The 27280-nt window shown below is 37.8% G+C and overlaps 1 protein-coding gene across 2 annotated transcripts in view; it reads left to right on the top strand.

The window, feature by feature from the left end:
• Positions 1-23741: 23741 nt before the first annotated feature.
• GRIP1 (glutamate receptor interacting protein 1) overlaps positions 23742-27280 on the top strand; it is a 404358-nt gene continuing 400819 nt past the window's right edge. For both annotated transcript variants that reach the window (XM_047066969.1, XM_047066968.1), the window contains exon 1: positions 23742-23874. In XM_047066969.1, coding sequence (XP_046922925.1) covers positions 23742-23874 — 133 coding nt within the window. The remainder of the gene's footprint in view (positions 23875-27280) is intronic.

Genomic DNA, 27280 nt, shown 5'->3' with positions numbered 1-27280 from the left:
AATATGAAAAATGGACAATAGTGGTAACGTGGGCACTTATAAAGAGAACAATTTGTGTTTCAAGGGATTAAGAAAGGCCTTTGGGAAAATTAATAAGGATCTTGAAAACTTTTACAAAAATGACCTTCTTTTTAAGACGAGGCCGTGAAAGTCCAGTTGGAAGTGAAGGATGTTAAATTTTGTTGTCGTAAAATTTCCAGCAAAATGTTTTATATTATGCACTCTCCCAAAAGTATAAAAGTCAATACTTGACTCTTTTTTTTTTTCTTGGCTCATTTTTCTAGCCTTCTTGGTTTGTGCTCTATACGATGAAATTGAGCTTCTGTTTTAAGTGGGTTCTCTTTGGGTGGCCTTTTCTTGGTACCAATTATCCTTGAATAACGAGTCCCCTTGTGCTTCCTGTAGACAAAGCGTAGTTATTTTATTCTGATGAATTGAAGGAGAAACGGGACAACCATTTGTCCAGATTACGCAGAGGGGATTCAACCTGGTGGGGAGGAGATGGTGTCTGGACTTCATGCCCTTTAAGGCTGCTTGCAATGCCAACGCCTTGTGAAATCCTCTGAGGTCGATCAAACCAAAAAGAGTCAGCAAAAACCTGAAGGCGCCTGCTTGGTGCCATTCATAGGAAGCACGCCTTGTGTTGTAGAGGCTGGAGCTTCAACGGCACATACTATGTCTTTATTCACCTTTCTTTTCCCTATCTCACATCACCTTTTCACAACCCCAAAACGGCTTCTGTGAGAGCACCTTTCAACCGGTGACGCTTGATTCTTTATTCTCCACCTTGGGTGTGTGTGTGCGTGCGTGTGTGTGCGTGTGCATGTGTGTGTGTGTCTGATTTTCTGATTGATGATTAAAAAGACCTTATTCTTGAATCTCAGCATTTAGGAATTGTGCCCCACCCACCTCTTTAAAAATCCTGGCAGACTCAGGGCACCTCTGCCATGGTTACATTATGGAAATTATTGCTAATGTTATTAACATTTGAAAACTTGTCAGGCTTGCACACAGAATGAAACATTAGGTTCTTATGACAGCTGGAGCCCACTTTTATCTACTCTCCTGGAAAGGACAGACCTATTAGCAGAGGTAGAACTGGTTATATCTGGGAATCATCAGATCCCCTGTTTCACAGTTAAGGATGGCATTACATTTTCTTGTTTACGTCTTATCCAACTGACGAGAAATTTAGTTCACACATGGCAGTAAAAGCACTCGAAGGCCAGGAAGGGAGGGAGGCTTGTGCTATCTCCCCCAAATCCTTTCAGAACCCTTTTGCCATGAGTCTGGCACCCCATGAGAGCTGCAAGTTAGTGCCATGATTCTCACGTGCAGGAAAGCATTTGTACGGAGAGATGGTTCCCTACAAGTGGTGTTTACTCAGTAAATACTTGATTTGCACCGCTGTTGTTTTTAAAGGTCTCTAATTTTTTGGTCAAAGTACACAATTTTAATTTGTCTGCTGACCAGATAGATACATATGGTTGTTAGGTGCCAGAGTATGTACTAAAAACTAATGAAAGAGAAAAATGAATCTTAATGGAGGTATAATTTTCGTATAAACCAATACTTTATCAAGAGAAGCTTTTAATGATCATTGATCATTTTTATCGTGAAAACGTTAATGTGCAAAGCACATTACTAGACATTATTGGGTAATTAACCAAATAGAAATCAAGAGATCTCATTCCTCAAGGAATTTTAATCACCCCAAACAAAACCAAAGGCAACAACTTGAGGACCATTTACCAAGGAACACGTAATTATAAAAAATAGTTCTTTGCAACACTATCTTAATTTCCTAGGAAATTTTGATATTTGAGATATTTACAGGTCTGAGGGTATATAATCAGATAGTTGTAGGATTTTAGAGCAAGCAAACATGTAAGCTATCTTATTGTTCAGTCCCCTGATTTTACGGATAAGAAAACAAGTCTAGAGAGGTGAAGTCGTTTGCCCAAGGTCATGCAGTTAGTTGGCAGGTTCTGTGGAACTAGTAACCAGGTCTGTTATCAAGAAGAGACCTCTGTCTGCATCACTAGCTTTGGCTTTATAAGTGAAATGGTTACTGACCTTTGGAACCTTTCACAGGTATGCTGAATAAGGGGAAAGTTTTGTTAGCGTTAAAACACTATGGGTGAAAATAAGAACACAGGTATGTTGCAGTATGGCTTCTGGGCTTTTGTTAAGTCACTTACAGTCAGATTAATTTCTTCCTAGCCCACCTACATGTTTCAACTGTACGATGCTTTCTGAATACCAAGCATTTAAAAAGAAAAGGAGGCACATTAATTGGATGCTGTGTACATATACACAAAAGACAGAAGTGGCACCATCACTTAGCCACGGTTCTATCTGCAAGGTAAAAAGTGGTCATCATCTAGGACTTCTTCCTGGGTTGGATGTGGTTGGCCAAGGATGTGACGGTTCACAACCCCTCTTAGATCGCAATGGTTAGCAGCAGAGCCTCCACGATTTGTTTCTTGATGGGATATACACAGAAGTTCCCCTCATTTTGAGGGGCGTCCAAGTCTCAGATTCAGTGTCACCCATTTCCATGAGGAGCCATCTATTTCCACAAGACTACTCTGGAAGGGGGTGGGGGTGGGGATTAACGATCTCAGCGGCTTATTTCTTTCCCAAACCAAGAAGAGTATATATAGATTTTTCTAATTACTATTGGCTCCATTTCCCTAGGGAGACTATTTAGCACCACTAAAAATTAAAACATGACGTCAGCTAAATTGTATTGACAAGGATAGTATTTTTACTTCTGTAGGCTGACATTTGTTTAACTTTTTTTCAACCTGAGTTAGAAAATTATAAACGTAATCTAAACAAATATTGTTTCTTATGTCAGAAAGCAAGAAGTCAAGGGAGAACCACATTAATTCATGCCATGGTGCTTCTGAATTGAGGACTCCTAGTATCCATAAGCAAAAAAATATCATTGACCTTTATTCACCTATAACCTTCTATCTTTTGGCTGAGATGCAAAATTTTTAGCACTGTTACAGAATTCATTATCTTATGATAAATTTTAATAACAATGTCAAGTAAAAGTCCATTTTACTCACCTCTAGCAGGCTCATAATTTTAGCCGTAAATGCTAGAATAAGATTAGGTTGAATTTTGACAGTGAATATTAAAGATTATCAGTTTAATCTGACAACTGTTGCATATAAATCTCAGAAACTACCTTACACTGGCATTATAAAGAATAGTTTCAATGTAGCACTGTATGTTATTTAAAAGCTCCCTTTACTAAATGTTTTGCAGTGCCCAGCCCAATTCCTGGTATATAAGAGTAATTTAACCAATATTTATTAACTCTTGAGTGAATGGTTTAATTCATGTGTTTTTACTGTAATTGCTCTATGAAACAAATAACCTTAGAATAATATAGTATAATTACTTAAAGGAAGCATTTGACAGGTTGATTACTTAACATTTTAAAATATTGATGTTTCTGGGGCGCCTGGGTGGCTCAGCCGGTTAAGCGTCCGACTTCGGCTCACGTCATGATCTCGAGGTCTGTGAGTTCGAGCCCCACGTCGGGCTCTGTGCTGACAGCTCAGAGCCTGGAGCCTGTTTCAGATTCTGTGTCTCCCTCTCTCTCCGGCCCTCCCCTGTTCATGCTCTGTCTCTCTCTGTCTCAAAAATAAAATAAACGTTAAAAAAAAATTAAAAAAAATAAAATAAAATATTGATGTTTCTTATTATAATTTGACAGAATTACCACCTTATGCTATACATCGCTCCTGTTGATTTTTGTAAAAACTTTCACCAGCTAAGCTCACTGACTGAAAGGATTACATTTGTAATCCTAGCTCTAAATCCTAGCTCTAAAAAACAACACAGTTTTGTTATATACACAACAGTTTGGATATTACCTACCAAAAAAAAAAACAAAAAAAAACTGGTGAAGGCAGATGTGATGACTGAGATAGTCAAGCCCAGGGCTTCCTCTACCAATCCATCTAGAAACAGTTGCAGACAGAAATTTTAACTTAAAAATTTATTCTTTCAAATGCACTGAACAAAATTTTCGGAAGAGAATTTAACTAAGTTGCTAGCATTTATACCTCTGAAATTACTAAAGCTTGAAACTGCGCTAAGATTTTTGAGAAACCCTTTGTTAGGACTTGGAGCAAATCACAGAGGACCAAGGCTCTTGTGTGTTTTCACTCAGCAGTGATTTTGTGTAGTAGGGTTACCCAGTGATAGATAACATCTTTAATGATTTAGCATCAAGGCAGTGGCACCAAAGTGGACTAGTAGCCATTTATATTCTTCACTACCAAACACTTGCAATTTAAAGCAAAAAATAGGTTTCATTTAAGAATATCTTTGATAAGATAATAAACATCATTTTAATATTCTATGTTATGAAATAGGAAGTACTCTTAAAGCACTTCCATTGCATCCCAAAGTACTATGACGGTCATGCAGTTGAGAAACGTGTAATTTTGAGGGTGCCTGGGTGGCTCAGTCGGTCAAACGTCCAACTTTGGCTCAGGTCATGATCTCACAGTTTGTGAGTTCGAGCCCTGCGTCGGGCTCTGTGCTGACAGCTCAGAGCCGGGAGCCTGCTTCGGATTCTGTGTCTCCCTCTCTCTCTGCTTGTCCCCTGCTCGCACTTTGTCTCTCTCCCTCTCAAAAGTAAATAGACATTAAAAAATTTTAAAAAAAAGAAACTGTAATTTTAACTTGGTGTTTCTCAAACTCTAAGATGAAATCCTATTTGTTTTCTGAGGAAGGTATGTTTGAGGAATAATACTTTGCAAACATCGCTTCAGTTACATCTTGCTTTGAAGATGCAGTGCCTTGCATAGGTTAAGATGTTATTATATTGCAGGATTTCATTCATTTTTAAGGCTGAATAATATTATATTGTATGTATACACTGCATTCTCTTTTTCCACTTACTCATCAATGGACATTTAGGTTGTTTCCACATCTTGGCTATTGTAAATAGTACTGCAGTGAATATAGTAATATCTCGTTGGGATCCCCATGCCATTTCTTTTGGATAAAGACCCAGAAGGGGGATTGCCGGATCATATGGTAGTTTTATTTTTAACTTCTTTGAGGAACCTCCGTACTGTTTCCCATAGCAGCAGCACTGTTTTTCATTCCCACCAAGTTTTAGTCACGCAAGATGAATGAGTTGTGGAGATCTGCTGCATAACGTTGTGTCTCTAGTTAACAATATTGTATTGTACAGTTACGAACCTGTTACGAGGGGAGATTACATGTGAAGTGATTTTCCCACACTAAAATAAAAAATTTAAAAAGTTAATATAAGCCCTATAACTTTCTCACGTGGAACAGACAGGTTGACAACCTTGATCATGAGGCAAATGATAACACAATATTTAATGAGCTCAAGTGGCTGAGGATCTAGTTTTTGCCTTATTCCAAATGTTTTCAGGGCTCTGTAAGAAGTTCAGTCTTTACCATCAGAACTCTTGTTTCTTGTTATTCAGAAAATTTACATGAATACAGGGAAAAAATAAGGCTGTTAATGTTAAAATATTATCTGAAAATTCTAACACATGTCTGATGGAAGACTTTAAGGTACATTTTAAAATAGTAGCCTCAGTTTTTGGTGTGTACTTAAAATATATCAGCATGATTTGTTGTAAGAACAAGGGATTTGAGGAGTCATACAGATTTGGTTTCAAATACCGGATCCATAATTTAGTGAAACTTCAATCAGTAAGTTTATAAATATCAGCACCTATAAAATGAAATTACTACACCTATATCACTAGGTTGTTGTACAAACAAAATGAAATTTTGATAGAACCCATAGTAGAGTCAATACACAGGAACTGAGGACCCACTAACGGCAAAGCTTTCTTCTAGGTACCAGGAAAACAAAAATGATTACAACACTGGCTCTTTGCTGAACAAACCTTGAGATCAGCCCCAAGGAAAACCAGATAATGTCTCAATTACAACAGAGAATAATGTTACAATTAAGTAAGTGAGGGGAAACAAATTGGTTATTCTTCAATACTTACCCACCCATCTTTAGTAATAGGAAGTTCTGTGTTTTAGCTAGACATCTGGCCACCCAGCTAGAGAAACCATATTTCCCTTCCTTGATGATAGTAAGGAGTGGCCATGTAACAATGGTATCAAGTGAAAGTAATATGTACAACTTACGGCCAAGTTCTTAAAATGAAACTTTACTATCTATTTTCCTCTTCCTTCAGGCTAGAACTTGGCCATAGTGGTAGTGGGTCACACTCATGAGTCTAAGAACAACATGTCAAGGTATGACGTTTCAGAGAGCAGGAACCCGGATCCTTGGATAACTATATAGCGGCACCACCTACTCTCTCCCGACCTTGACACGTCAGATTACCAGCTCAGACCTTCACGTGCAAAAGAAATAAACCTCTCGTCTTAATTAAGCACATTCACTGAATTGTTAAAGCACCTTAACCAGTATCCTAACTAGTAGGGTAAGTTCAGGATACTGTAACTCCCAAGCCTAGGATCTTTGGAAGGGATGGGGGAAGTGAGCATCAGGCAAGGTTTGTTGTAGGAAGGAGTCCCTGACCGGCATTTTGAAAAATCATTGTGAGTTGGAAAAACCCCCTCCCCAGGTGATTCTGCCACTACCCTCTTAATAGTCTCTCCCCATGAGTCATTGCTGTGATGCCTTATAATGAGATTTGCCTTTTCCATTGTTAGTAATCCCACTGGAAGATTGAATTAAATAGTAATTGCTTCATTCTTTAAACAAATTTATATGGAGCACTTACTGTATGCATGTAAATAAAGGAAATAAATATCCAATATAGGCCCAAGGTCCTTCTTACTGATTTTCTCTATTTATTTACTTTTTCTATAAACTATCATTCCCCTCTATGCAGAATATAAGCTTCATTAAAATATGATTATTGTCTCCTTTTTGTTTTTTTTATGGGATTACTAGTACCCAATGAAGCTGGTCACATAGTAAGCATTCAATAAATTCTTTGTTTAAAGAACCAATGAATAAAGGGGAAATTGTACACTTAGACATTCAGCCTCCAACAATAAAAAGGACAGTTTTGCCTTTGAATTCCCAGTTAAGAAAGAAGATGATGAGGCTGTATAAAGAGCAGCTATAATAAAGTTAATGAATATATTCTGTGAGTTAAACTTTGACAGTCATTACTGCACAAAAATAAGTGAATTTTATTTCTTCAACATGCATGACATGCACTTTGAACAGTGCAATTTTAACAACATCCCTAAAATACCTACATCACTTGAGCACCAGGTGTTGTATGAAGTGATGAATTGAATTCTTCTCCTGAAAACAAGATTGCACTGTATATTAAATAACTAAAATTTAAATAAAAATTAAAAAAAAACTACGTCACTTCTTGAGAGTTTGAAATCACTGGGGTACTAATTACAGCGAGAAATTTACTGAAGAAAGAAAAGAGTGAAGGAATGAGAGAAAGAGAGTGAGAGAGAGAGAGGGAGAGGGAGAAAGAAAGAAAGAAAGAAAGAAAGAAAGAGAAATAAAGAAAGAAAATGAGAAAGCAAGAAATTTACTCAGTGATGTACCAGTGATATAAAAGAAAAAGTCAATATGGATGTGGATAAATGACTTACATTGCCCTCTAGGATTTGATGCAAATCATGACTAATGCTAGCATCTCAGGCTCTACAGGATAAAGCTCCCCTATTGGAGAATAGCATGTACTACAACTTTAATGAAAATGTCTTTGGTTCATATCTGCCAGTATTAATGTTCGATTAGTCAAAGAGATATTCACTGACGTAAAATCTGCATCAGTAACCTGCCTTTATAATAATTTGTAATTGGAGGTTGATACTGTGTAACAGTTTTTAAAGTGAATAAATCAAAATTGAACAGAAAGTCTCACATACGGGATTTTGGTATAAAAAATATGAAGTATATTATGAGGGTTTTTTTTTTTTCCTGAGTATGTTCATGTTGTATCTTTATTACATTTATTATATAACTGATAAATGCAGAATGACAAATGAATTGGCAGTATTACAAAACCAACATGCTTAAGAAAGCTTCCTCTTTATATCTATCTAAAACTGCAGGTAAATAACTGATGCATAAGAAGTTACCCAGCACTCTATAGCACTCACTCTTTAGTTTCCCAAACTCCTGTGTAATTTGATGATTTCTTCAATGAATGTACTTTCCTGCTTTCATTGAAATGGATACAAACTGTTTAAAGAAATTTGACATTAAGAAATGAAAGTGGCATCAAGTTTCTAAAGAAATGTGAATGCAGAAAAAATACAGAGAAAGACAGATACCACATGTTTTCACTCTTATGTGGATCCTGAGAAACTTACCAGAAGACCATGGGGGAGAGGAAGGAAAAAAAAAGAAAGAAAGGTTAGAGAGGGAGGGAACCAAAACAGAAGAGACTCTTAAAAACTGAGAACAAACTCGGGGCGCCTGGGTGGCGTAGTCGGTTAAGCGTCCGACTTCAGCCAGGTCACGATCTCGCGGTCCGGGAGTTCGAGCCCCGCGTCAGGCTCTGGGCTGATGGCTCAGAGCCTGGAGCCTGTTTCCGATTCTGTGTCTCCCTCTCTCTCTGCCCCTCCCCCGTTCATGCTCTGTCTCTCTCTGTCCCGAAAATAAATAAACGTTGAAAAAAAAAACAAAACAAACAAACAAAAAAACTGAGAACAAACTGAGGGTTGGTGGGGGGTGGGAGGGAGTAGAGGGTGGGTGATGGGCATTGAGGAGGGCACCTGTTGGGATGAGCACTGGGTGTTATATGGAAACCAATTTGACAATAAATTTCATATTTTTTTAACGTTTATTTATTTTTGAGACAGAGAGAGACAGAGCATGAACGGGGGAGAGTCAGAGAGAGGGAGACACAGAATCTGAAACAGGCTCCAGCTCTGAGCTGTCAGCACAGAGCCCGACGCGGGGCTCGAACTCACGGACCGCGAGATCATGACCTGGGCTGAAGTCGGCCGCCTAACTGACTGAGCCACCCAGACGCCCCAATAAATTTCATATTTAAAAAAATAAATAAAGAACCAAGATTCATAAACTTTAAAAAAATAAGTATTATTTTCAGAAGAATTTTTCCCTGAATAATTCTTAATTGGGCTTCTAACTTGATTCTGTCTGATCACTAGTTATTTGTGTTGTACATTAAATACAGTATAGAGACACCTGCCTGAGCAGTAATACATATAGCTTAAGTTGGCTAGTCTGCAAGTTGATGAATAAACCAAGCCAATTCATCCATCTGTGAAATATTTCAAGGTCGAGCATCCATTGGCTACAAGATTTTGAGTTAAAAAGACAGTGGAGGACAGTGCTTATAGTTTGATAATGTTTGCTTACTGAGCGTGAAATGAAATTTAACTGTGGCATGTCTGCATTTGTAAATTTATTGTAGTTGTTTACACTTCTTGCAAAATGAAATGTCAGGCAGTCCTTCTGAGATTCCAAATATATCAGGCTTCAAAGGGCTTGAAGAGGTGAGATTATTCTTTCCGTTTTTAAAGATATTTTCTAATTTTTTCAACCACATCAAATTAATATATTCAGTCAGTAACTATGTGTGGAATGAGCATAGGTGAGTCAAAAGTAAAAACAAAAATAACTTCCAAATTTGAAATGCTAAGTGTACCATCGGAATGTTACAGGGGTTTGAAAAACATGGAAAGTATCACACTTAATATTTTCCCTGAAGATGTATCCTAGCTAGAAAGATTTAGATTGGAAAGTCTCTTCCAGCTGTAAGAGGTTATTATTTTTGTGTAGCTAGATGCTTTCAAGTGGTAGTAAAAAAGAGTGCTGATTATGAAGTTCTTTTAGATAACTGTGGGACTTCACAGGAATCATTTAAGCTCCTTATTGATGGTTCTGAACAGCGTGCTACCTAACGGTTCCGTTGCCTGGGAATTTATTCATACTTCTTCCTCTCCTCCCTCCCCTTTCCTCCCCCTATCCTGTTGTCCTTCCACACTACTAGAGAGCAAGAAGTCTATTTTGAAATGGCACACATTTATTTGTTTATGTTTCTTGATTGGTTGATTCATTTTACCAAAGCACTGCATTTCAGAAAGCTTAGTAGTTTGTTTGTTTTTTGTTTGTTTTTAATTGACTCATTTGGCTACAGGAACCTTTGCTTGGTATTTAAAATAGTTTCTTATAGTCTCACTTCTTTTTCAAGTTGTGGTGACTAGTTTAATTTAAATTTCTCTTCTTTTCCTTCCTCTAAGTGCTTTGCCCTATTATTCATCTTACCTTCTTAACCTTTTTCTCTCAAAGCCATTTCTTAGACCCCAGTTCTTGCTTTCAGGCACTTTCAGGCACACTTGTCTCGTTTGCTGTCAAAGAACTTACGAGTTGTTGATTTTTTTTTTAAAAAAAAGCTCTTTAATTTGGATTAAATTATGTTCTTGGCTCTCTGCTTCTATTATTGAACTTTAATTGGTTCACTCATTTGTTTATGCATTTATTCACTCATTTCTCCCCCACCTACATACTGAACACTCAATATGTATTAAGCAGTGGGTATATACCAGGAGGGGGTGGCGATTCTGAGCCAGGTAATTTCTACTTGATATTAACTTCAGTTACAACTTTCATGAAGACTTTAAAACCATTAGCTGAAAAGGTTTTAGAATGTCTGTAGCTTTAAAGAATCATTTATTCACTCTATGAAATGTATTTAGCACCTGTGACATACTAGCTGCTTACTCCATGCCCACTTTTAGAACTGACCAATCATTTTTTTTTTTTTTTTTTTTTTTTAGAATCTGACCAACCGTTAGAAGCTTTAGAACTGGTCCTATCTCTTATCCTTGCTGGCTGATTTTGATGCTTGATATACTTTTTAGGAAGGAAACTTTAAAGACCCTTGTGTAATTTAAGTGGTATGTTTAAATAAACCACAAACAATATGTGCTTACATACACTAAATCTCATTCATTCATTCATCCATTCAGCAAGTGCTTATTATTTGCCTGTATTGCCGAGCACTGTTCTTGGTCCAGAGTTAGAGCAGTGTACATGAAGGTAAAGGTTCCAACTCTCATGGAAGTCATATTCTAGAAGAGAAGAAACAGGTAACATACAAAAAAGCACATTATCCAACAGTAATTTCTGGCAGTGGTAAGTGACAGGGAGATATGATGCAAGGTGACTGTGAGGCTATATTATTAGGGGGGCGTCTGGAAAGGCCTCAACAGAAGGAGGCAAAATTTAAATTGAGACCTAAATAATACAATAAGATCCATCCATGCAAAGATTTGGGGACAGTACATTTGGTGCAGAGTGAAGAGGAAGGGCAAAGACTCTGAGCTTGATAAGGACAAGAAGAAGGTCATTGTGGGGAGTCAAACGAGAAGAAGCAAAAGAGGTGAGCAGAGACCAGCTCAACTTGGGCTTTAAAGGTCCTGATAAGGATTGTGAAACATATAGACCTCATTTCAGAGTTAAAAGCAGGGAAATGATGTTACCCGATGTATGTTCCATATGATCATTCTGGTTGTTGTATGGGAAATAGAACGAGAGTAGAAACGGGGTGCTTAGTTAGAAGATTGGCTTTGGGAGTAGCAGTGGAGCATAGAAAAGTGGGTAGGTTAGGGGTTTATTTCAAAGGTATAGCCAATAAGTTGGGTGTGGGTAATCTAAAGGAAAGGAATCAAGGTTTGTTTTGAGTAATGGTGAGGATAATGCTGTGTACTGAGCTGGGAACTCTGGGGGGAGGTTTGAGGACTGTACTGGAGTGTCTGACCTGGCTATCTTGGAGAGGCCTGTTAGGTATTTTAACAGGAAGCTGGATGTGGGTATGTGAATCTGGAGCTCCTAGGGGCATTAGTATACGGGTGAGAAGAGAAACAGATAGCATTCTTTCCTTTAAATACATAGTTCCAATTATACATCGGACTAAACTGCTTCTCTATGTTTTTTTTTTAAATATTTATCTATGTTTGAGAGAAAAAGAGCAGGGAAGGGGCAGAGAGAGAGAGAGAGAGAGAGAGAGAGAGAGAGACCCAAGCAGGCTCTGCACAATCAGCACAGAGCCCAACGTGGGGCTCTATCTCTTGACTGTGAGATCATGACCTCAGCTGAAACCGTCAGATGTTTAACCGACTGAACTACCCAGGTGCCCCACTATCTCTCTGTGTTTATTTAGCCTTCTATCATCAAAGTGTCAATGAAATATTTACAAAGCATTATGTGCTATTTACCTGTGTAATATATAGTATGCTCACTTGTCAGATAAGTACATGAAAAAATATAATATAGGCAGATATTGGATATCAGACACATTTGTAAAACTAATGTGGATAGGTTGTTTTAATGTTTATTTATTTTTCACAGAGAGAGAGAGAGAACATGAGTGAGGGAGGGGCAGAGAGAGAGGGAGACAGAAGCCTGATGTGGGGTTTGAACTACGAGATCATGACTCGAGCCAAAGTCAGACACTTAACTTACTGAGCCAGCCACCCAGGCACCCCCCCCCCGCCAATATGGATATTTTGAAAGACTTAGCAATAAACTCCATACTTCATGTCATTCTTCTTGAAAAAAAATAATCCATTAGTTTAGATTCTTTTTTTCAGGTATATTTAATCATGGTACAAAAACAGAATAATAAAGGTTAAAAGTTGACCAACTGAGGATAACTCTCCAAATTCCAGTCTTTCCCATTAACATTTTACATTTTGTTCATGTTACAATTAGTCATGAGACTAAATTTCTGGATGAAGTGATTAGTTAGAATTAATGAAACTTGAATTAGGTAGACCAGATTGTCTTTCTTTGGTTTGTCCTTTGGGCTAAATGGGTTATTGAGTTATTCTCCCATAACCCAGGATTCTGGAAACATCCAATTTCAAAAACCTCTACCCAGGGGTTAAACACAAAAAGCATAGAGAAAGGCAGAAATGGGGTTTTCAATGTCCAAAGAAAGTAAGGAGTTGGGTTTTTCCCCCTTAAGAGTTAAGGACAAGCCTAATTTAGATTTTCTAACAGGTAACCATTACTGATCCTCAGACTAAACAGAATCTTTTACATCCTGGTCTCAGTTTCCGGAGGACCCAGCTAGAATCCTCTTCCTAGGTCCATTAGCGTATCAAGTTGCACATTTTTAGAACAATAGGAACAGTGATCAGTGCCAGTCATGTTCTGGGACTATTTCCTAGATATTTCCTAGGTAGTCACTAGTCTCTTTTTGAGGCTCCCCCAGTGTGTATTTGGACCTACTCAGTACCTGGGGCTGGGTGCTCGAGTGGTTGCAATTAGAATTGAAAGAAGCCTCAGCAATTGTATAATGCTTTATTCTTTCATCCATTCATTCCATCTTTAAACATGTAACATCTACTCTGAGTTCAGTACTGTGCCAGAGACCAAAGACCTTAAAATCAGTAAGATATGGCTCTTATTCTATGCACTTCCCAGTCTAGTCAGATAGACAGCTAAAAAAACACCAGACCTTTGTAATCCGGCATGAACTGTACCAGACAAGTATGAGTGGTACCTTAACCAGCATATACGAATGCAGCTGCGTTATGAGCCACTCCTGAAATCTGGTGCTTTGCAGCAACATTCATTTCTATTCTCGCACCCACTGTTCTGCAGGGAGTTTCCATTTGGGCTAATCAAGGCAGGCCTCATGCTAGAAGCCCCACCTCGGGCTGCAAGACATGTGGGCTTGGCTATAGGCGGTTGGTTTAGGTCTGCTCCATGTATCTCCTTCAGGGACCTCTCCACTTAAAGTGTGGTGTGGTCTTTTGGCCATCGTAGCCTCATCTTGTGTCTTCCGTGTCTTCTCTCACGTTCCTGTCTTCTCCGTGACCTGTTAGCCTAGTGGGACAGGATGCAGCTATATTTCCATTATGTGATAGCTCTCCATCCTAGCAATCTTACGCAGATCTTGTCTCTTCAGCCATCATTCAATCAGTTATTCACTCGTGCGTTTATTCACCCTTCAGTCCATCTTTCCGCCCATCAGATATTGAGTGTGTAGCATGCCATCCCAGCCAAGACTACAAAGGTGACAAGGAACCACCACCACATTCAGGCAGTGGTCTCAAAATGTTTTGCCTTCAGGGAATTTGAAAAACAAAGGCATTCCGAAAAGCAAAGGCATTCCCCTCACAGATTTTTAACTTCACGTCTGAAGTTTTTCATCATACTTTTCATCATTTATGTATTTGCCAAATATCATTTCTAGCATAGTATATATTTTAAATAAATCTATTAGATCACTCATTTGAATGTATACAGAGCACCTAGACCGCAAGTTTTTATAATTGTCACTTTAAAAATCCTGCTAAAGAATAACTCTTGAGAGGCAGCTTAGCATCGATGATTAGGAGCATAAACTCTAAACTGCCTGGTTCGTTATAGGAGGTCAGATGTATTTTAAATTATATACATGCAGGTTATATCATCTACGGATTGCATTTCAGACCAGTAAAGGTGCCGCTCTTCACTGTGTTGATTATTGCCAGGTTACTTAACTGTTTCGTATCTCTTTTCTTCCTCTACAAATGAAGATGAATGATAGTACCAACTTCATAGGATTGCTGTCAAGATTAAATGAGTACACAAAGCTCTTGAAGACAGAGGCATAGCAAGAAATATTTAACTTTGCTGTCATTATTGTTATCGTAGGTCCACTAACTGAAAAGAGCCTGGTAGGAAAAAATGGCAAAGAGAGTTAAAAGTCGTAAGTATATGAAGTGTGTATTTATCATTTTCCCTGAAATAAAACAAAGACAGTACATCAAATAAAACTATGCATACCATTTACATATCTCAAATTAGCGATAATGGCTACTGTACATGAACTAACTAGATGTTTGAGTCAAGGGGCACTGTGATGGGGAGAAGAGTTATTATTGTAAAGGAGGCAGAAGCAAAGTACCATGAGTGTGCCCGGGAAAAGTCCATTCTGCTCCAGAGTAGAGCCAGGATGTGTCAAGTGGAGATCGCACTAGGGCTGGGTCTTGTGGGATTGCTAGTGTAAATGTGGTGAGAACCTAGGCTTTGCATGTTGGTGGAGAGAGGGGAATACAGAGACTGAGAACGATCTCTGAAATCTTTTCTAATATCAGTATTTTGTGAATCTGATTTCTTAAAAATGCCATTAGATTTTATCTGTTTTGTTAACTAAGATATCTTGGCATTGTTATCATATGAATGCAAAATAACCAAAAAAAAAAAAAAAAGATTTATTGAGCACTACTCTCTGCCAGGGACAATGGATACCTGCCTCTATATGGATATGTTTACTTACCCGCAGGTAGTGTGCCTGGGGAGAATTTAGAAAGATATACTTTTAATTGAAAGCATTGTACTTCGGGCTCTGATGAGCCCAGTTTGGACCCTGGGCTATTGTTTTACTTTTTTTTGTTTTTTTTTTAACAATGAAAACAAGTGTTTTTATTACTTAAATAAATGTAAGAATTGGAGCATTTGTTGATTGCAGGGCTTTGGTGACTCTTTCTAAAACGACTTAATTCTAGTATACCAACAGTGTTTTCCTTCTAGTAGGTTGAGGTGACGTTACTGGCAGAACAATGATTTAAAATGCCTTGGACTTGGTGTGAAGCACTTATGTTTAATTTGAAGCATTTATTTTGGGACTTAGTTTCCCTTAGATTTTGTGCAAATTCATGAAAAGCAAGAAGATAGAAAATATGAGCATTATATAATTCAAATTCTTGGGATATTACCTGTTTTTGACTATCAACTGCTCAAAGAGCTGAGTAATACCATTGGTCTTCACCCTACAAAGTATCTAAAACAAGGAGAACAAAGAGGGGTGAGGAGGTATGAAAGTACAGGAGGAAGAATTGCAGGGATAAGGGAGCATTTGCTTGGTTAATTTAGCTCTGGGGTCATCAGCTGGAACAGCCCCAAATGCCCCTATTAGACATTTATAGGGCCATTATGGATTACCACAACGCTAGGTAAGGCAGAAGGGAAAGGGGGCCTGCCAGCATATGGTGGAAGGGGGCCTGGGCTGCTAGAAATACTGAAATGAGGGAGAAACTCTTACAAAGCTGAAAATTTCTCTTGCGTTTGTACAGCTTTCGAATATCTACATGAATAAATATTCCTGTAAGTGAGCACTTATTTATAATGATTTGAGCCTAGAAGCTAATACTGTTATACACGGAAGCATGGAGTATTTTTTAATGTACTCCATTTTTTAGTGCAGTTTTAGGTTCACAGCAAAAATTGAGCAGAAGGTACAAAGATTTCCCACATAGCCTCTACCCCTACACATGAGAGGCTCTTCCATTATCGATGTCTCCCGCCAGAGTGGTACATTTGTTACAACCCATGAACCTACAGTAATACATCACTACCAGAATCCTTAGTTTACATTAGGGTTCACTTTTGCTGTTCTGCATTCTATGAGTTTGGACAAATGTGTAATTGACACGTATCCATTATAGTATCATACAGAGTGGTTTACTGCCCTAAAAACCCGATGTGCTCTCTCTCTCATCTTTCACTCCTCCCTAACTCCTTGTCAACCATTGGTCTTTTTACTGGCTGCATAGTTTTGCATTTTCCAGAATGGCATAGTTGGAATCATACAGTATGTGTCCTCTTCATGTTGGCGTCTTCACTTAATAACATGAATTTAATTTCCTTCTGTGTCTTTTCAGGCTTGATATCTCACTTCTCTTTAGTGATAAATAATACTCCGTTATCTGGATGGACCACAGCTTATCAATTCACATTCTGAAGGATATGTTGGTTGCTTCATTTTGGCAGTTACGAATAAAGCTACCATAAATATCCAAATGCAGGTTTTTGTGTGGACATAAGTTTTCAACAACTTTGAAGAGTGTGATTGATTAATTATATGGTAATAGTATGTTTCGTTTTGTGACAAATTGCCCAGCTGTCCTCCAAAGCGGCTGTACCATTTTGTATTCCCACCAGCAATGAATGAAAGTTCCTGTTGTCATTGCTCTGGATTTTGGCCATTCTTACAGGTTTGTAGTGTTATCTCATTGTTGCTTTAGTTTACATTTCCCTGATGACGTATGACATGGAACGTCTTTTTGTATGCTTGTCCGCCGCCTGTGTATCTTCTTTGATGAAGTATCTGTTCAAGTCTGTGGCCCATTTTTTAATCAGGTAGTTTATTTTCTTATTGTTGAATTTTAGGAGGTTTTTTTTTTTTTGGATAATAGTTATCTATCAGGTGGATGTTTGTAAATATTCTCTCAAATCTGTCTTCATTCTCTTGACATGAAATATTTTTCACAGTTTTACTATACAGCAAACATACTAATTTTTACTGTGGTGTCCACCTTTGACTCTACTCTTTTATTTTCAGTACACTGTATGGAATGGCTTCTGATCATCTCCTAAATTTAAAATTGTTCATTAGAAGTAGGTGCAAGAAGGAAGGAAACCATGAACAAAATGAAAAGCAGCCTACTGAATGGGAGAAGACATTTGCAAGTGATATAACCAATAAGGGGTTAGTATTCAAATATATGAAGAAGTTACATAACACACACACACACACACACACACACACACACACACACACACACACACACCCCAATTAAAAATGGACAAAGAATCTGAATAGACATTTTTCCAAAGACGTACAGATGTCCCGCAGACACATGAGAAAAATGCTTAATGGCACTAGTCAGGGAAATACACATCAAGACCGCAATGAAATATCATTCTTACTGTCAGAATGGCTAGAATCACAAAGGCGAGAAGTAGCAAACTGCTGGTGAGAATGTGGAGGAAAAGGAACCCTTGTGCACTGTAGGTGGGAATGTTGCAACTACTGTGGGATAAAGTGTGGACATTTCTCATAAAATTAACAATAGAATTACCATGTGATCCAATAATTCCACTAGTGGATATTTACCCAAAGAAAGCAAAAACAGTAATTGAAAAAGATTTATGCACCCCTGTGTTTACCGTAGCATTACCATTCCGAGATATGGAAGCAACCCATGTGTCCATGAGTAGGTAAATGAATAAAGAAGATGTGGTGAGGCGTGCACACACACACACACACACACACACACACACACACACACATTATTCAGCCATAACAAAGGATGAGGTTTGTTTTTTAAATTTTATTTTAATTCCAGTGTAGTTAGCATATAGAGTTTTATATTCAATTCCAGTGTTTCACAGTTTCATAGTGATTCAACAATTCCATAGATGACTCAGACAAGATGAGATCTTGACATTTGCAACAACATGGATGGACCCAGAAGGTATTGTGGTGAGTAAAGAAGTCAGACAGAGAAAGACAAATACCAGATTATTTCATTTATATGTGAAGTCTAAAAAAAACCAAAATAAATAAAAAGCAGAAACAGACTCAAATACAGAGACCAAACTGATGGTTGCCAGAAGGTGGGGGGGGGGGGTTGGGGGGAAGAATGAAATAGGTGAAGGAGACAAAAAGGTACAAACCTCCAGTTATAAAACAAGACACAGGAATATAATGTGCAGCACGGAATATAAGTAATAGTACGTAACAACTTTGTATGGCAACAGATGGTCACTACACTTGCGGTGAGCATGGCATAATTTATAAACTTGTGGAATCACTATATTGTACACCAGAAACTAATGTAACATGTGTGTCAAGTATACTTCAATTAAAAAAAAAAGAAGAAGAAGAAGTAGGTCCAAGGATCTAACTATATCTGGTGTGGTTGTATCCTCAGATTTATTCATTTGAATACATATTATTAAACATATATTTAAATATATGATGATGTTGGGGCACCTGGGTGGCTCAGTCATTTGAGGGTCTGCCTCTTGCTTTTGGCTCAGGTCATGATCTCGCGGTTTCACGGGTTTGAGTCCCCTCATCAGGCTCTGTGCCGCCAGCACAGGGGGATTCTCTCTCTTCCCCTCCGTCTGCCCCTCCCCCACTCACACTGTCTCTTTCTCAAAAAGTAAATAAACTTTAAAAATAAATATATATGATGATGTTATTATATGTTTAAATGATGTATGCTTGCATCACATGATATGTGAATTTCACTTAGACTAGTCAAGGGGGATATTATCAATCATTTGCTACAACACAGTGGCATTGGGTCTGATAGGGTCTGATTAAGAATATGAGCGGGCATTTCTGGGTGCCAGAGTGTTTTTCCTATGGTCACAGGGAGACTGCCATAGTTGTTGGCATTGTCTGCAAACACCACGGTATCTAAAAAGGCCAGACTGATTTAATGTCCCAAAGATTTCCTTGAGACCAGACCAGATTTTCCATTGTGCAACTCAGAAAATACTGTAACCAGTACTCAATCTAAATAAGCACAGATATGTACTGCTTCATCAGTAATCTAGGGAAGGTAGTAAATGGAAGATTTAATCTCAATCATTGGCCTATTCCTCCTTCCCTAAAAGGGGATGGAGAATCTAATTCAGAAGAGTATGGAAGCCGTGCGGTTGCTGTCCAGGCTATTGCCTGTTTCCCAGGGGGAAAAAAAAAAAAAAAGAATTAGCTTTTTTCCCCCCATGACATATATTTGCTATTGTTGGTTGAAGTACATTTTGTTGAATAATTCAACCTGCTTTGTCTTCTCTTGTGAACAGTTTTTTTCTAAGAATTTTAATTTTATGGTTTAGTGGACATTTCACTCAACTAACAGCAATTGGTGATAATAGTCTACTTTCTTTACGTGAAAATAGTGGGGAGCTGCAATGTAAAGAAATTAGCATTTTGGAGCTGGCTAGTGAGGATTGTACCTCAAACAAGCTTCGTAAGCAGAAATGCCTATAGGGGCCAGGTGGTAACTGAATGAGAGAATTGGGCCCAGGGGAGGAGACTGTGGCCAGGTGGAAAGCACACATTTGTTAATGGATGACAGCCACCATTCAGCTCTAATCAATAGTCGCCATGTTGCAACTGGGCCTAGAGTTGCCAGATCATTTGAGTTTTCAAGAAGAAAAAATAAAATGGCTGATTTATTTGTGCAATTCCTGACTTTTAGATATTGGCCACGTCGAAAAAAAAACCCAAAAAATAAACAAAAACATATACCTATGTGAGCCAAACAAAACCATTTGTGGGAGATATTTATTCTGTGCACTACCATTTTCAATTTTTAAACTATCCCATCTGTTTAAACTATGGAGTGCAGCAGTTGGTGAATAGCACCTCTTACCAGCGTTTGTGCTATGGAGCGAGTGGGTGTAATTCTCCACGGAAATAGTCGTACACCTAACTGAATGGACTTGAACTTCACCCCACTAATTTGTCACTTGTGGTAGGGTGTGAACTTACTGTTTCATAACAAGTCCTTAATAGATTTCAGGTTGGTCCTCCATTGCTAACCATGGGGAAGTTAGGATAGAAGATTAGAAAAATTCAGAGGTTGGACCCAGGAAGCTTGAGGAAAGTATCCTGTGCACCTGCACCATCCCTCCTGTGGTCCATTGCTAAATTCTTTCATTCTTTGTGATCCAAGTACACCTCCTTTAAATAGCAGATCCCCTATTCCTGCTTCCTCAGCATCTATGATTATTTTAATAGGGCTGTTATTTCCTCTGCCATACCCCTCCAAGTGTATGGCTAACCTAGAAACTTTTCCTACGACCACCAAACCTCAGCTTTGATACACATTTTATTACTGTAATCAGATGCCAAAATGCTAACCTCCCAAATAAATTCCTCTGAAACTATGAAAATAATAGAAAGGTACATAAGCCTAAGTTCTCTTTGGTATGTAGGTAATTTTACTTTGCATTGGTTCTTGGTCAAAAATGATTGCTTACCACTGCTTGAGAAAATCTGTCTCTTTAAATCATTTTATTTATTTATTTATTTATTTATTTATTTATTTATTTAGAGAGAAAGAGAGCGTGAGCAGGGGAGGGGCAGAGAGGGGGAGAGAGAGAATCCCAAGCAGGCTCCACACTGACTGCACAGAGCCTAACGTGGGGCTTGATCCCAGAAACTATGAGATCATGACCTGAGCTGAAATCAAGAGTCGGACGCTTAACTGACTGAGCCACCCAGATGCCCCAAAAGTCTGTCTTTGTAAATACTAAAATTAAAAATCAGTAAACTGTACTGGAGTGTTTCAAGTTAGTCTATGCAAAAAGGATCTTCTATTAAAATATCATCTGCCCTATAATGTCAGTCCCTTTAGATTCAACTAGGAGCTTATAACTACAAAACTTAAATAATGTGGACTCCACCAACTTAGAAGTTATAATAGTTCAGGAATAGTGGGTAAAATTTGTTGCCTGAATAATCTCTGAGGGACAAGTGTACTCAACAAAGTCCCATATAAATCAGGACATCTGTTTGGCCCAATTAAAAATGAAAATCAACAACTATGTGGTGCCTGGGTGGTTCAGTCGGTTTAGCATCTGCCTTTGGCTCAGGTCTTGATCTCAGGGTTTCTTGAATCTGAGCCCCACCTCTGGCTCTCTGCTTCAGAGAGCCCTCTCTCTGTCCCCCTCTCTCAGCGCCCCCCCCAACTCATGCTCTCCCTCTGTCTCTCAAATATAAATTAATAAAAACGTAAAAACATTTGAAAGCCAACAACTATTTTCAATAGCAAACTGACACAGAAAACAATGAATCACTGAATGCAAATAATTCTTAGATAGACAAGATAATCTCTGAATTTGTATGAAAAAAACACATAGCACTAAGTAGTACTTGGCAGTGTGACTTTTGTGACCTTGGCCAAACCACTAAAACATATTTGAACCTTCTCTCCTCACTCATGGGGGTATTACCTCATTATAAATGTTGTTAGGAGGATTAAATGAACAGATTGTGTGTAATTATTATCATTGGTTTAGTGACCTCTTCAAGGTCTGGACTCTAGATATTCAAATTTCTAGTTCATTGTTTTTTTTTTTTTTTAACTGTTCTAGTTTATTTTGGTTGAGGGATTCAGAATAATAAAGAAAGGAATTGGAACCTAAGGACAAGTGATTTTTTTGTTTAAAGATGTTCATAAAACATTTTATGGTATCTTTTTGTCAGCATCATTAAGTTTGTGTTTCTCTTCACAAACTCATTCATAAAAGCATAAAAAGTGGGAAGACTCTAGGAACAGGGAAAATTCATGTAACCATTGAATCTCACTTTACACATTTTAGACCTGAAATGTTATTGGTTGATGAATGTTTACCTCTGTGAGTAAATGTCTCCCCACTCCATCCTTAGCAATTAATATCTGCAAATAGAGAACTATTTAAATCTAGAGGAGAGACACATTCCCTTGAATCTAACAACAGATAATGCAGAGTGCAATCACCTTCCTCTAGGATGGTCCTACAAACTGGTATTACATAGATATTGAATTATATACAGCAAAAAAGCTTTTAAAAATTACATTTCTGGTAATATGGAGCTGCAGAATATTCTTAGTTTCATAGGTGATATGCTGACATGTTTATTAATTATATTGTAAACAAATTGAATTTTTCTTGGTGTTAAACATTCACATTCATTTAGAGACCCGAAGAAAAAAGCTAGAGAGAAAAAGATCATCCATGATTAATGCTGACCTGTCTAGACTTTAGAGTACCTCTTTAGTCTAGTCTGAAGTGTTTCTGATTGTCGTACTCAAAAAAAGGAAAAAGGTTGTGATTTTAGAGACAAAGAATGAACAGGGTGTGGGCATTTTTTAAAACTTCCCCACCTCTCTCCAAGAAAAACTAAATTTTTCACCAAGAAAACTAAATTTTATTTGCTATTTAGTCCCTTTCTTTTCATGTGTGTTTTTTTAAAAAGTGTAACAACTCAAATTTATATTTGAGTTCAGTGGGATTGTTTGTGTTTCTTTTCCCAAAAAAAACCATGCAGTTTCTTTTATTTGCCAATTATGGTATGCTGTTACTAAGCCTATGAGAAGTCTCTCTGTGAAGTGCATTTTAATATTTAGATCAAACAGTGATTGGAATACATTAATGCCCAGTGGGTAAATGTGTCATTTGAAAGCAGCTGCTGAGCCTTCTCCCTGCTGCTCCAATTAACACATACAGCACACTTTTGTCAGCAAGAGGCAGTGCATATGGATGAAACCACTTTAGTGCTCATTAATATGATATGCACGAGAGCACAAAGGGTTAATCAATCTGCTCATTGCAAAACAATAGCTTTCTGGGAAGTTTCCCAAGCATGTGCTTTTGTGATCAAGGGTGCTAGGATTAGGGGGTGGGATTAGCAGGTAAGAAAAAGCCGGTTCAGTCTCCAGCTTTGGTTCAGTCCATTGACTAACGTGTTTCCCCGCCCCTCTCATCTCCTACACCGCCCCCCCGCCCCTGATGATGGAGATGTTGGAGAGTGAAATTGTAGTGCCGGGACTCCTCGGGCTTCAGCTCAATCTCTTGTTGAACTTTGTTGTTTTGTTTTGAAGCTGTTTGAAGTCCAGAGCTTTGCAGTTTATTTTTTTTTTCCTCTTAGTCTTTCGTTATTTTACTTTCTCTCTCTTTTCCTTTATTGTTTTTTTTTTAATTGCACATTTGATAGTTTATTGAGCAAAGTAAGAAATCTTGTCAAGGTAAACCCATATCGCTGCTATTTTTTTTCACCTCCCATGGCTAAAGTCTCGGCGTCGATGGTAGCACAGAAGCCGATGGAAGGGTAGCGCGTCCCCAATCCCCAGGTTTGGTGTTGGGCGTTCATGCGCCACCAGGTCCCGGAGCAGCTGGGCTGTTGCTCCTCTCTGGTGCTGGCTGAACCAGGCTGCACGGTGAGTGAGAGATGGACCGCTTCCTGGGTTTTGTCAAGCAGATAAGAAGATCTAGGAGAAGAAAGGGGAAAAAGTACCGACCAGAAGAGGATTACCACGAGGGCTATGAGGATGTCTATTATTACGCCTCAGAGCATTTTCGAAGTAAGCACTTCCCTCCACCCTCCGGTTCCTTCTAGCACGCTGGGCTAACAATAAACCTTGTATGGAGCTTTCATGTTACATGCAAAAGGTTTCCCAGATGGTGTTCTCTGTGAGCAGTCTGTAAGTACTGAAGTGCTACATTTTGCTTGATTTGTTGCAAGAACAGCTATCGGATAGCATCTAGACAGTATAACCCGTCCAGTACTATGCCTGGTTAATATTTTAGGTGCAATTAGTTGGTTATGTTATTGTTGTAACGAACTATTCAGAAAAGTATATCTTGCAAGCCAATGTGGTAGTTAGAATATGTTCTGTTGTAGTTGTTTTTAAATAACAGGTTTTTTTTTTCTTTCCAAATAGAGAAGGCTAGCTTATTAGGAACAAATAATTGTTCATGTTCAAGTTGATGTTGATTAATGTTCCTGATACAGACTTCTAGATAGTTATCTGTGATTAACCTGAGGTATTGCTTGTAGAAGGAAGTTCAAATTCTTTTCTCTGATGCATGTTCATCATTTTATTATTAAATTAGGGGAACACTTATTTGCTGTCAACTAGAAGCAGTGATACCTTTAGAATCCATATTAAGACATTTGTAAATTAGCTTATAAATAGCAGAGCAGAGACCTAGAGTCTTTCTTGTACTTATCAGTGCTTTAAGTTCCTGGTGAGGTTTAGACTCATCCCCATAGATTTATAATGCCCAGAAATGCCTAAAGGTACAGAGAGAAAGCAGCTACATGCAGAAATCACTGGGTTTATGAAGTGCCCTAAATGTGGGAGACTGACAGTTACATATACTCTATACTGACAACACTAAAAGTTATTTTTTTATCTTCTTGAATAAGGATCTTTCTAAACTCGTATTTCAGTTGTAATTCAGTTCTAATTCTTTCTGGCCTTTTGATGTCTAATCATGAATATATCCTACTTACAACCTCTGAGCGGTGACTAATAAATAATTTAGATTCTATTTCTGTGATATTGAAATGCATGAGAATTAGCGTTAATGCCAGAAATTCTGTTGTCATTGATGAAAGTTGAAGGTTGAAGATTCGTGTGGTGGTAATAACATAATAATGAAAAATTTTAACTCTTTGACACTTGCTCAAATAAAATGGCTATGTTGCTTTTACAATCGCTGAGTTGTAGAGATGTTTCTCTTTTATAATGCTTTTACATTAATAATTTGTTCTAATGTGGTGACAGTATATGTTTACTAACCTAGTTTCCACAATATACTTAAAAAATTAACCGAGATTTGTGTGGCATCAAAAAATATTATCTGCTTGCATGCACAATTCTGAAAACCTGGAGGTTGAAAAAAAAGAGAAGCTTAGGAACTTTCATTACACTGGTGTCCATTGTACAGATTTCTCACAAGCACTATGTGTTGAGTCAAATTCACACCTTCTTGGGTTTGTTCTCTATGTGCTTGTACAAATAGAATCAAATTCTCTCTCTCTGAAATATGCCTGCATCCTAATCGGTTTAGTAAGAATTTAGAAAACAAAATAAATACTTTAAAAGTTTACAAAATATGACTGTGCAGAGAAATATTTATGAAAGTGTCTAAGAAATATCCTTGAATTAGAGTTAGGAGAATGATATATAGCTATGGCATTAGTCTTTATACATCAAGTGCAGTAACTTAGAAGCCTGTCTTCACTTATCTGATTTGTGAAGGTCATGCTGAGGATACGATACTAAACATCAAAAGTCACTTGCTTTAGGTATATAACCGGCATGTTTTCCCCTCGTTTTGTCCGAAAACACCAATTTACTTTGTGGAGTTAGATACACGTTGAGTCCTCCAACTTCCAACTGCTGCATAATAAACAGAATGTGTCTCAGTGGAGTCAGACACTTGGGATTTGACATTTCGTCAAATGTCAAAGTGCCAGGGCTTTTAAAGAAGACATGTCATATAATATAATGACCTCTCAGTGCACCTTTTGGCTTCGGTTTCAGGGCCTATTTGAATTGGGTAGGGAAGAGATCCACTTATATTTTACGGCTATAGAAATGTATTGAAGGGTGAGACAGATCCTTAAAAGTAATCCTCTCAAATGGGTAATATGGTTGGATTCAATTACATCGACAGTGTATCTATTTTAATTAGTCTCTGGCATAATTTGAAAGTGTGTGCCCTGTGTTTCCCTAGATAGCTTAGAAAAACTGTTTACATTAAGGCTCAAAACTTGGTGGACTTTACGGAGGATATTCACATCTTAGTTAATGGTGCTATTGATAAACCAGAAGTGTCATTCTTATTTTTTTCTCCCTGTAGTTTTTTTTTTCCTCGAAATAAACCTAACTCTCTGTCTTGTCAGTTTATTTAGTGGTTCAGATTACCACAAGGATTCTATGCATATGATAGTGAAAGATGGAGCTAGAAAAACCTTCCCAGAAAACTCTCCAGTAAGTCTGCTTTTCCCTTAATACATTCTCAAGTGCTTGCTGATATTTAACTTTATCCTGAACAATGTCTCTTCTGCTGTGGGCTCGGATTAGGATGTCTCCATCCTTTTCCTTCATCTTAACTACAACACAGTTTATAATCTCATGAAATGTCAAAGCCTGAATCAAAATGTCATAGGGTCTGATGCTACGGAAGAGAAGTTGTTCTAAAAATGGATGATTTTTCTGTAACTCTATCAAAACTGAGTTTTAGCAATGATGACAGTAATGATAGGCTGATTTTATGCCTTCCCTGATTTTATATGGACTTGATGTATGTCACGGTGCTTGGGATGACCGTATTTGATTTTTTTAATTCTGCTTTCATTACTCGTCTGTCTTTTCAGAATTCTAGACTTAGAGTTTAAATAAACTAGACAGATGCTTTGGGCAAATCACCAAACTTTCCTGGGTTGTTTCCTAAAATATAACAAGAGATATCTTTATTTCTTAGGATGTTTCAAGTTCTATAAGTATATGATCTTAAGCTTTATCTCTGAAATAATTTACATAAAGGTATTGGCTGAAGGATTTTAACTACAATTTAAACCAAAAAAATTCACCTGAATATCCTGAGGGAATTTTTTTCCTGGAAGGAATTGTCAGTAGGGAGATTCCTATTCCTTTAAGATAGTAATCTATCATTGAGCCTGAGGCAGTTTTGGAGAGTGTTTATACCTATGAAATTCTGAACATATTGGTAAATCCTAGACTTCATTTTTTACTTTATCTTATCTGCCAAGAAGCACCATTTGCTCTGAAAATCTCACATAGATGACTCATTTGGTATTTTTTCCTTAAGGGAAACTTGCATTGATTACAAAACTGATTCATAAACCTGAATGTAACAAAAAGTTAGAAAAGGATCCTGAAATTCAATTTTATTGTGTTTTGTGCTTGTATTTGTTTTTCACTAAATACTGTGTTATGGCAATTCCCCTTTAAA

Source organism: Lynx rufus, unplaced genomic scaffold (genome assembly GCF_022079265.1).
Source record: "Lynx rufus isolate CCGP_SWC_20201006 ecotype Redwood Valley unplaced genomic scaffold, mLynRuf1.p SCAF_7, whole genome shotgun sequence".
NCBI classification, from domain to species: Eukaryota; Metazoa; Chordata; class Mammalia; order Carnivora; family Felidae; genus Lynx; species Lynx rufus.
Note: the sequence above shows the minus strand (reverse complement) of the source record. Positions and strands in the feature narration are given on the sequence as shown.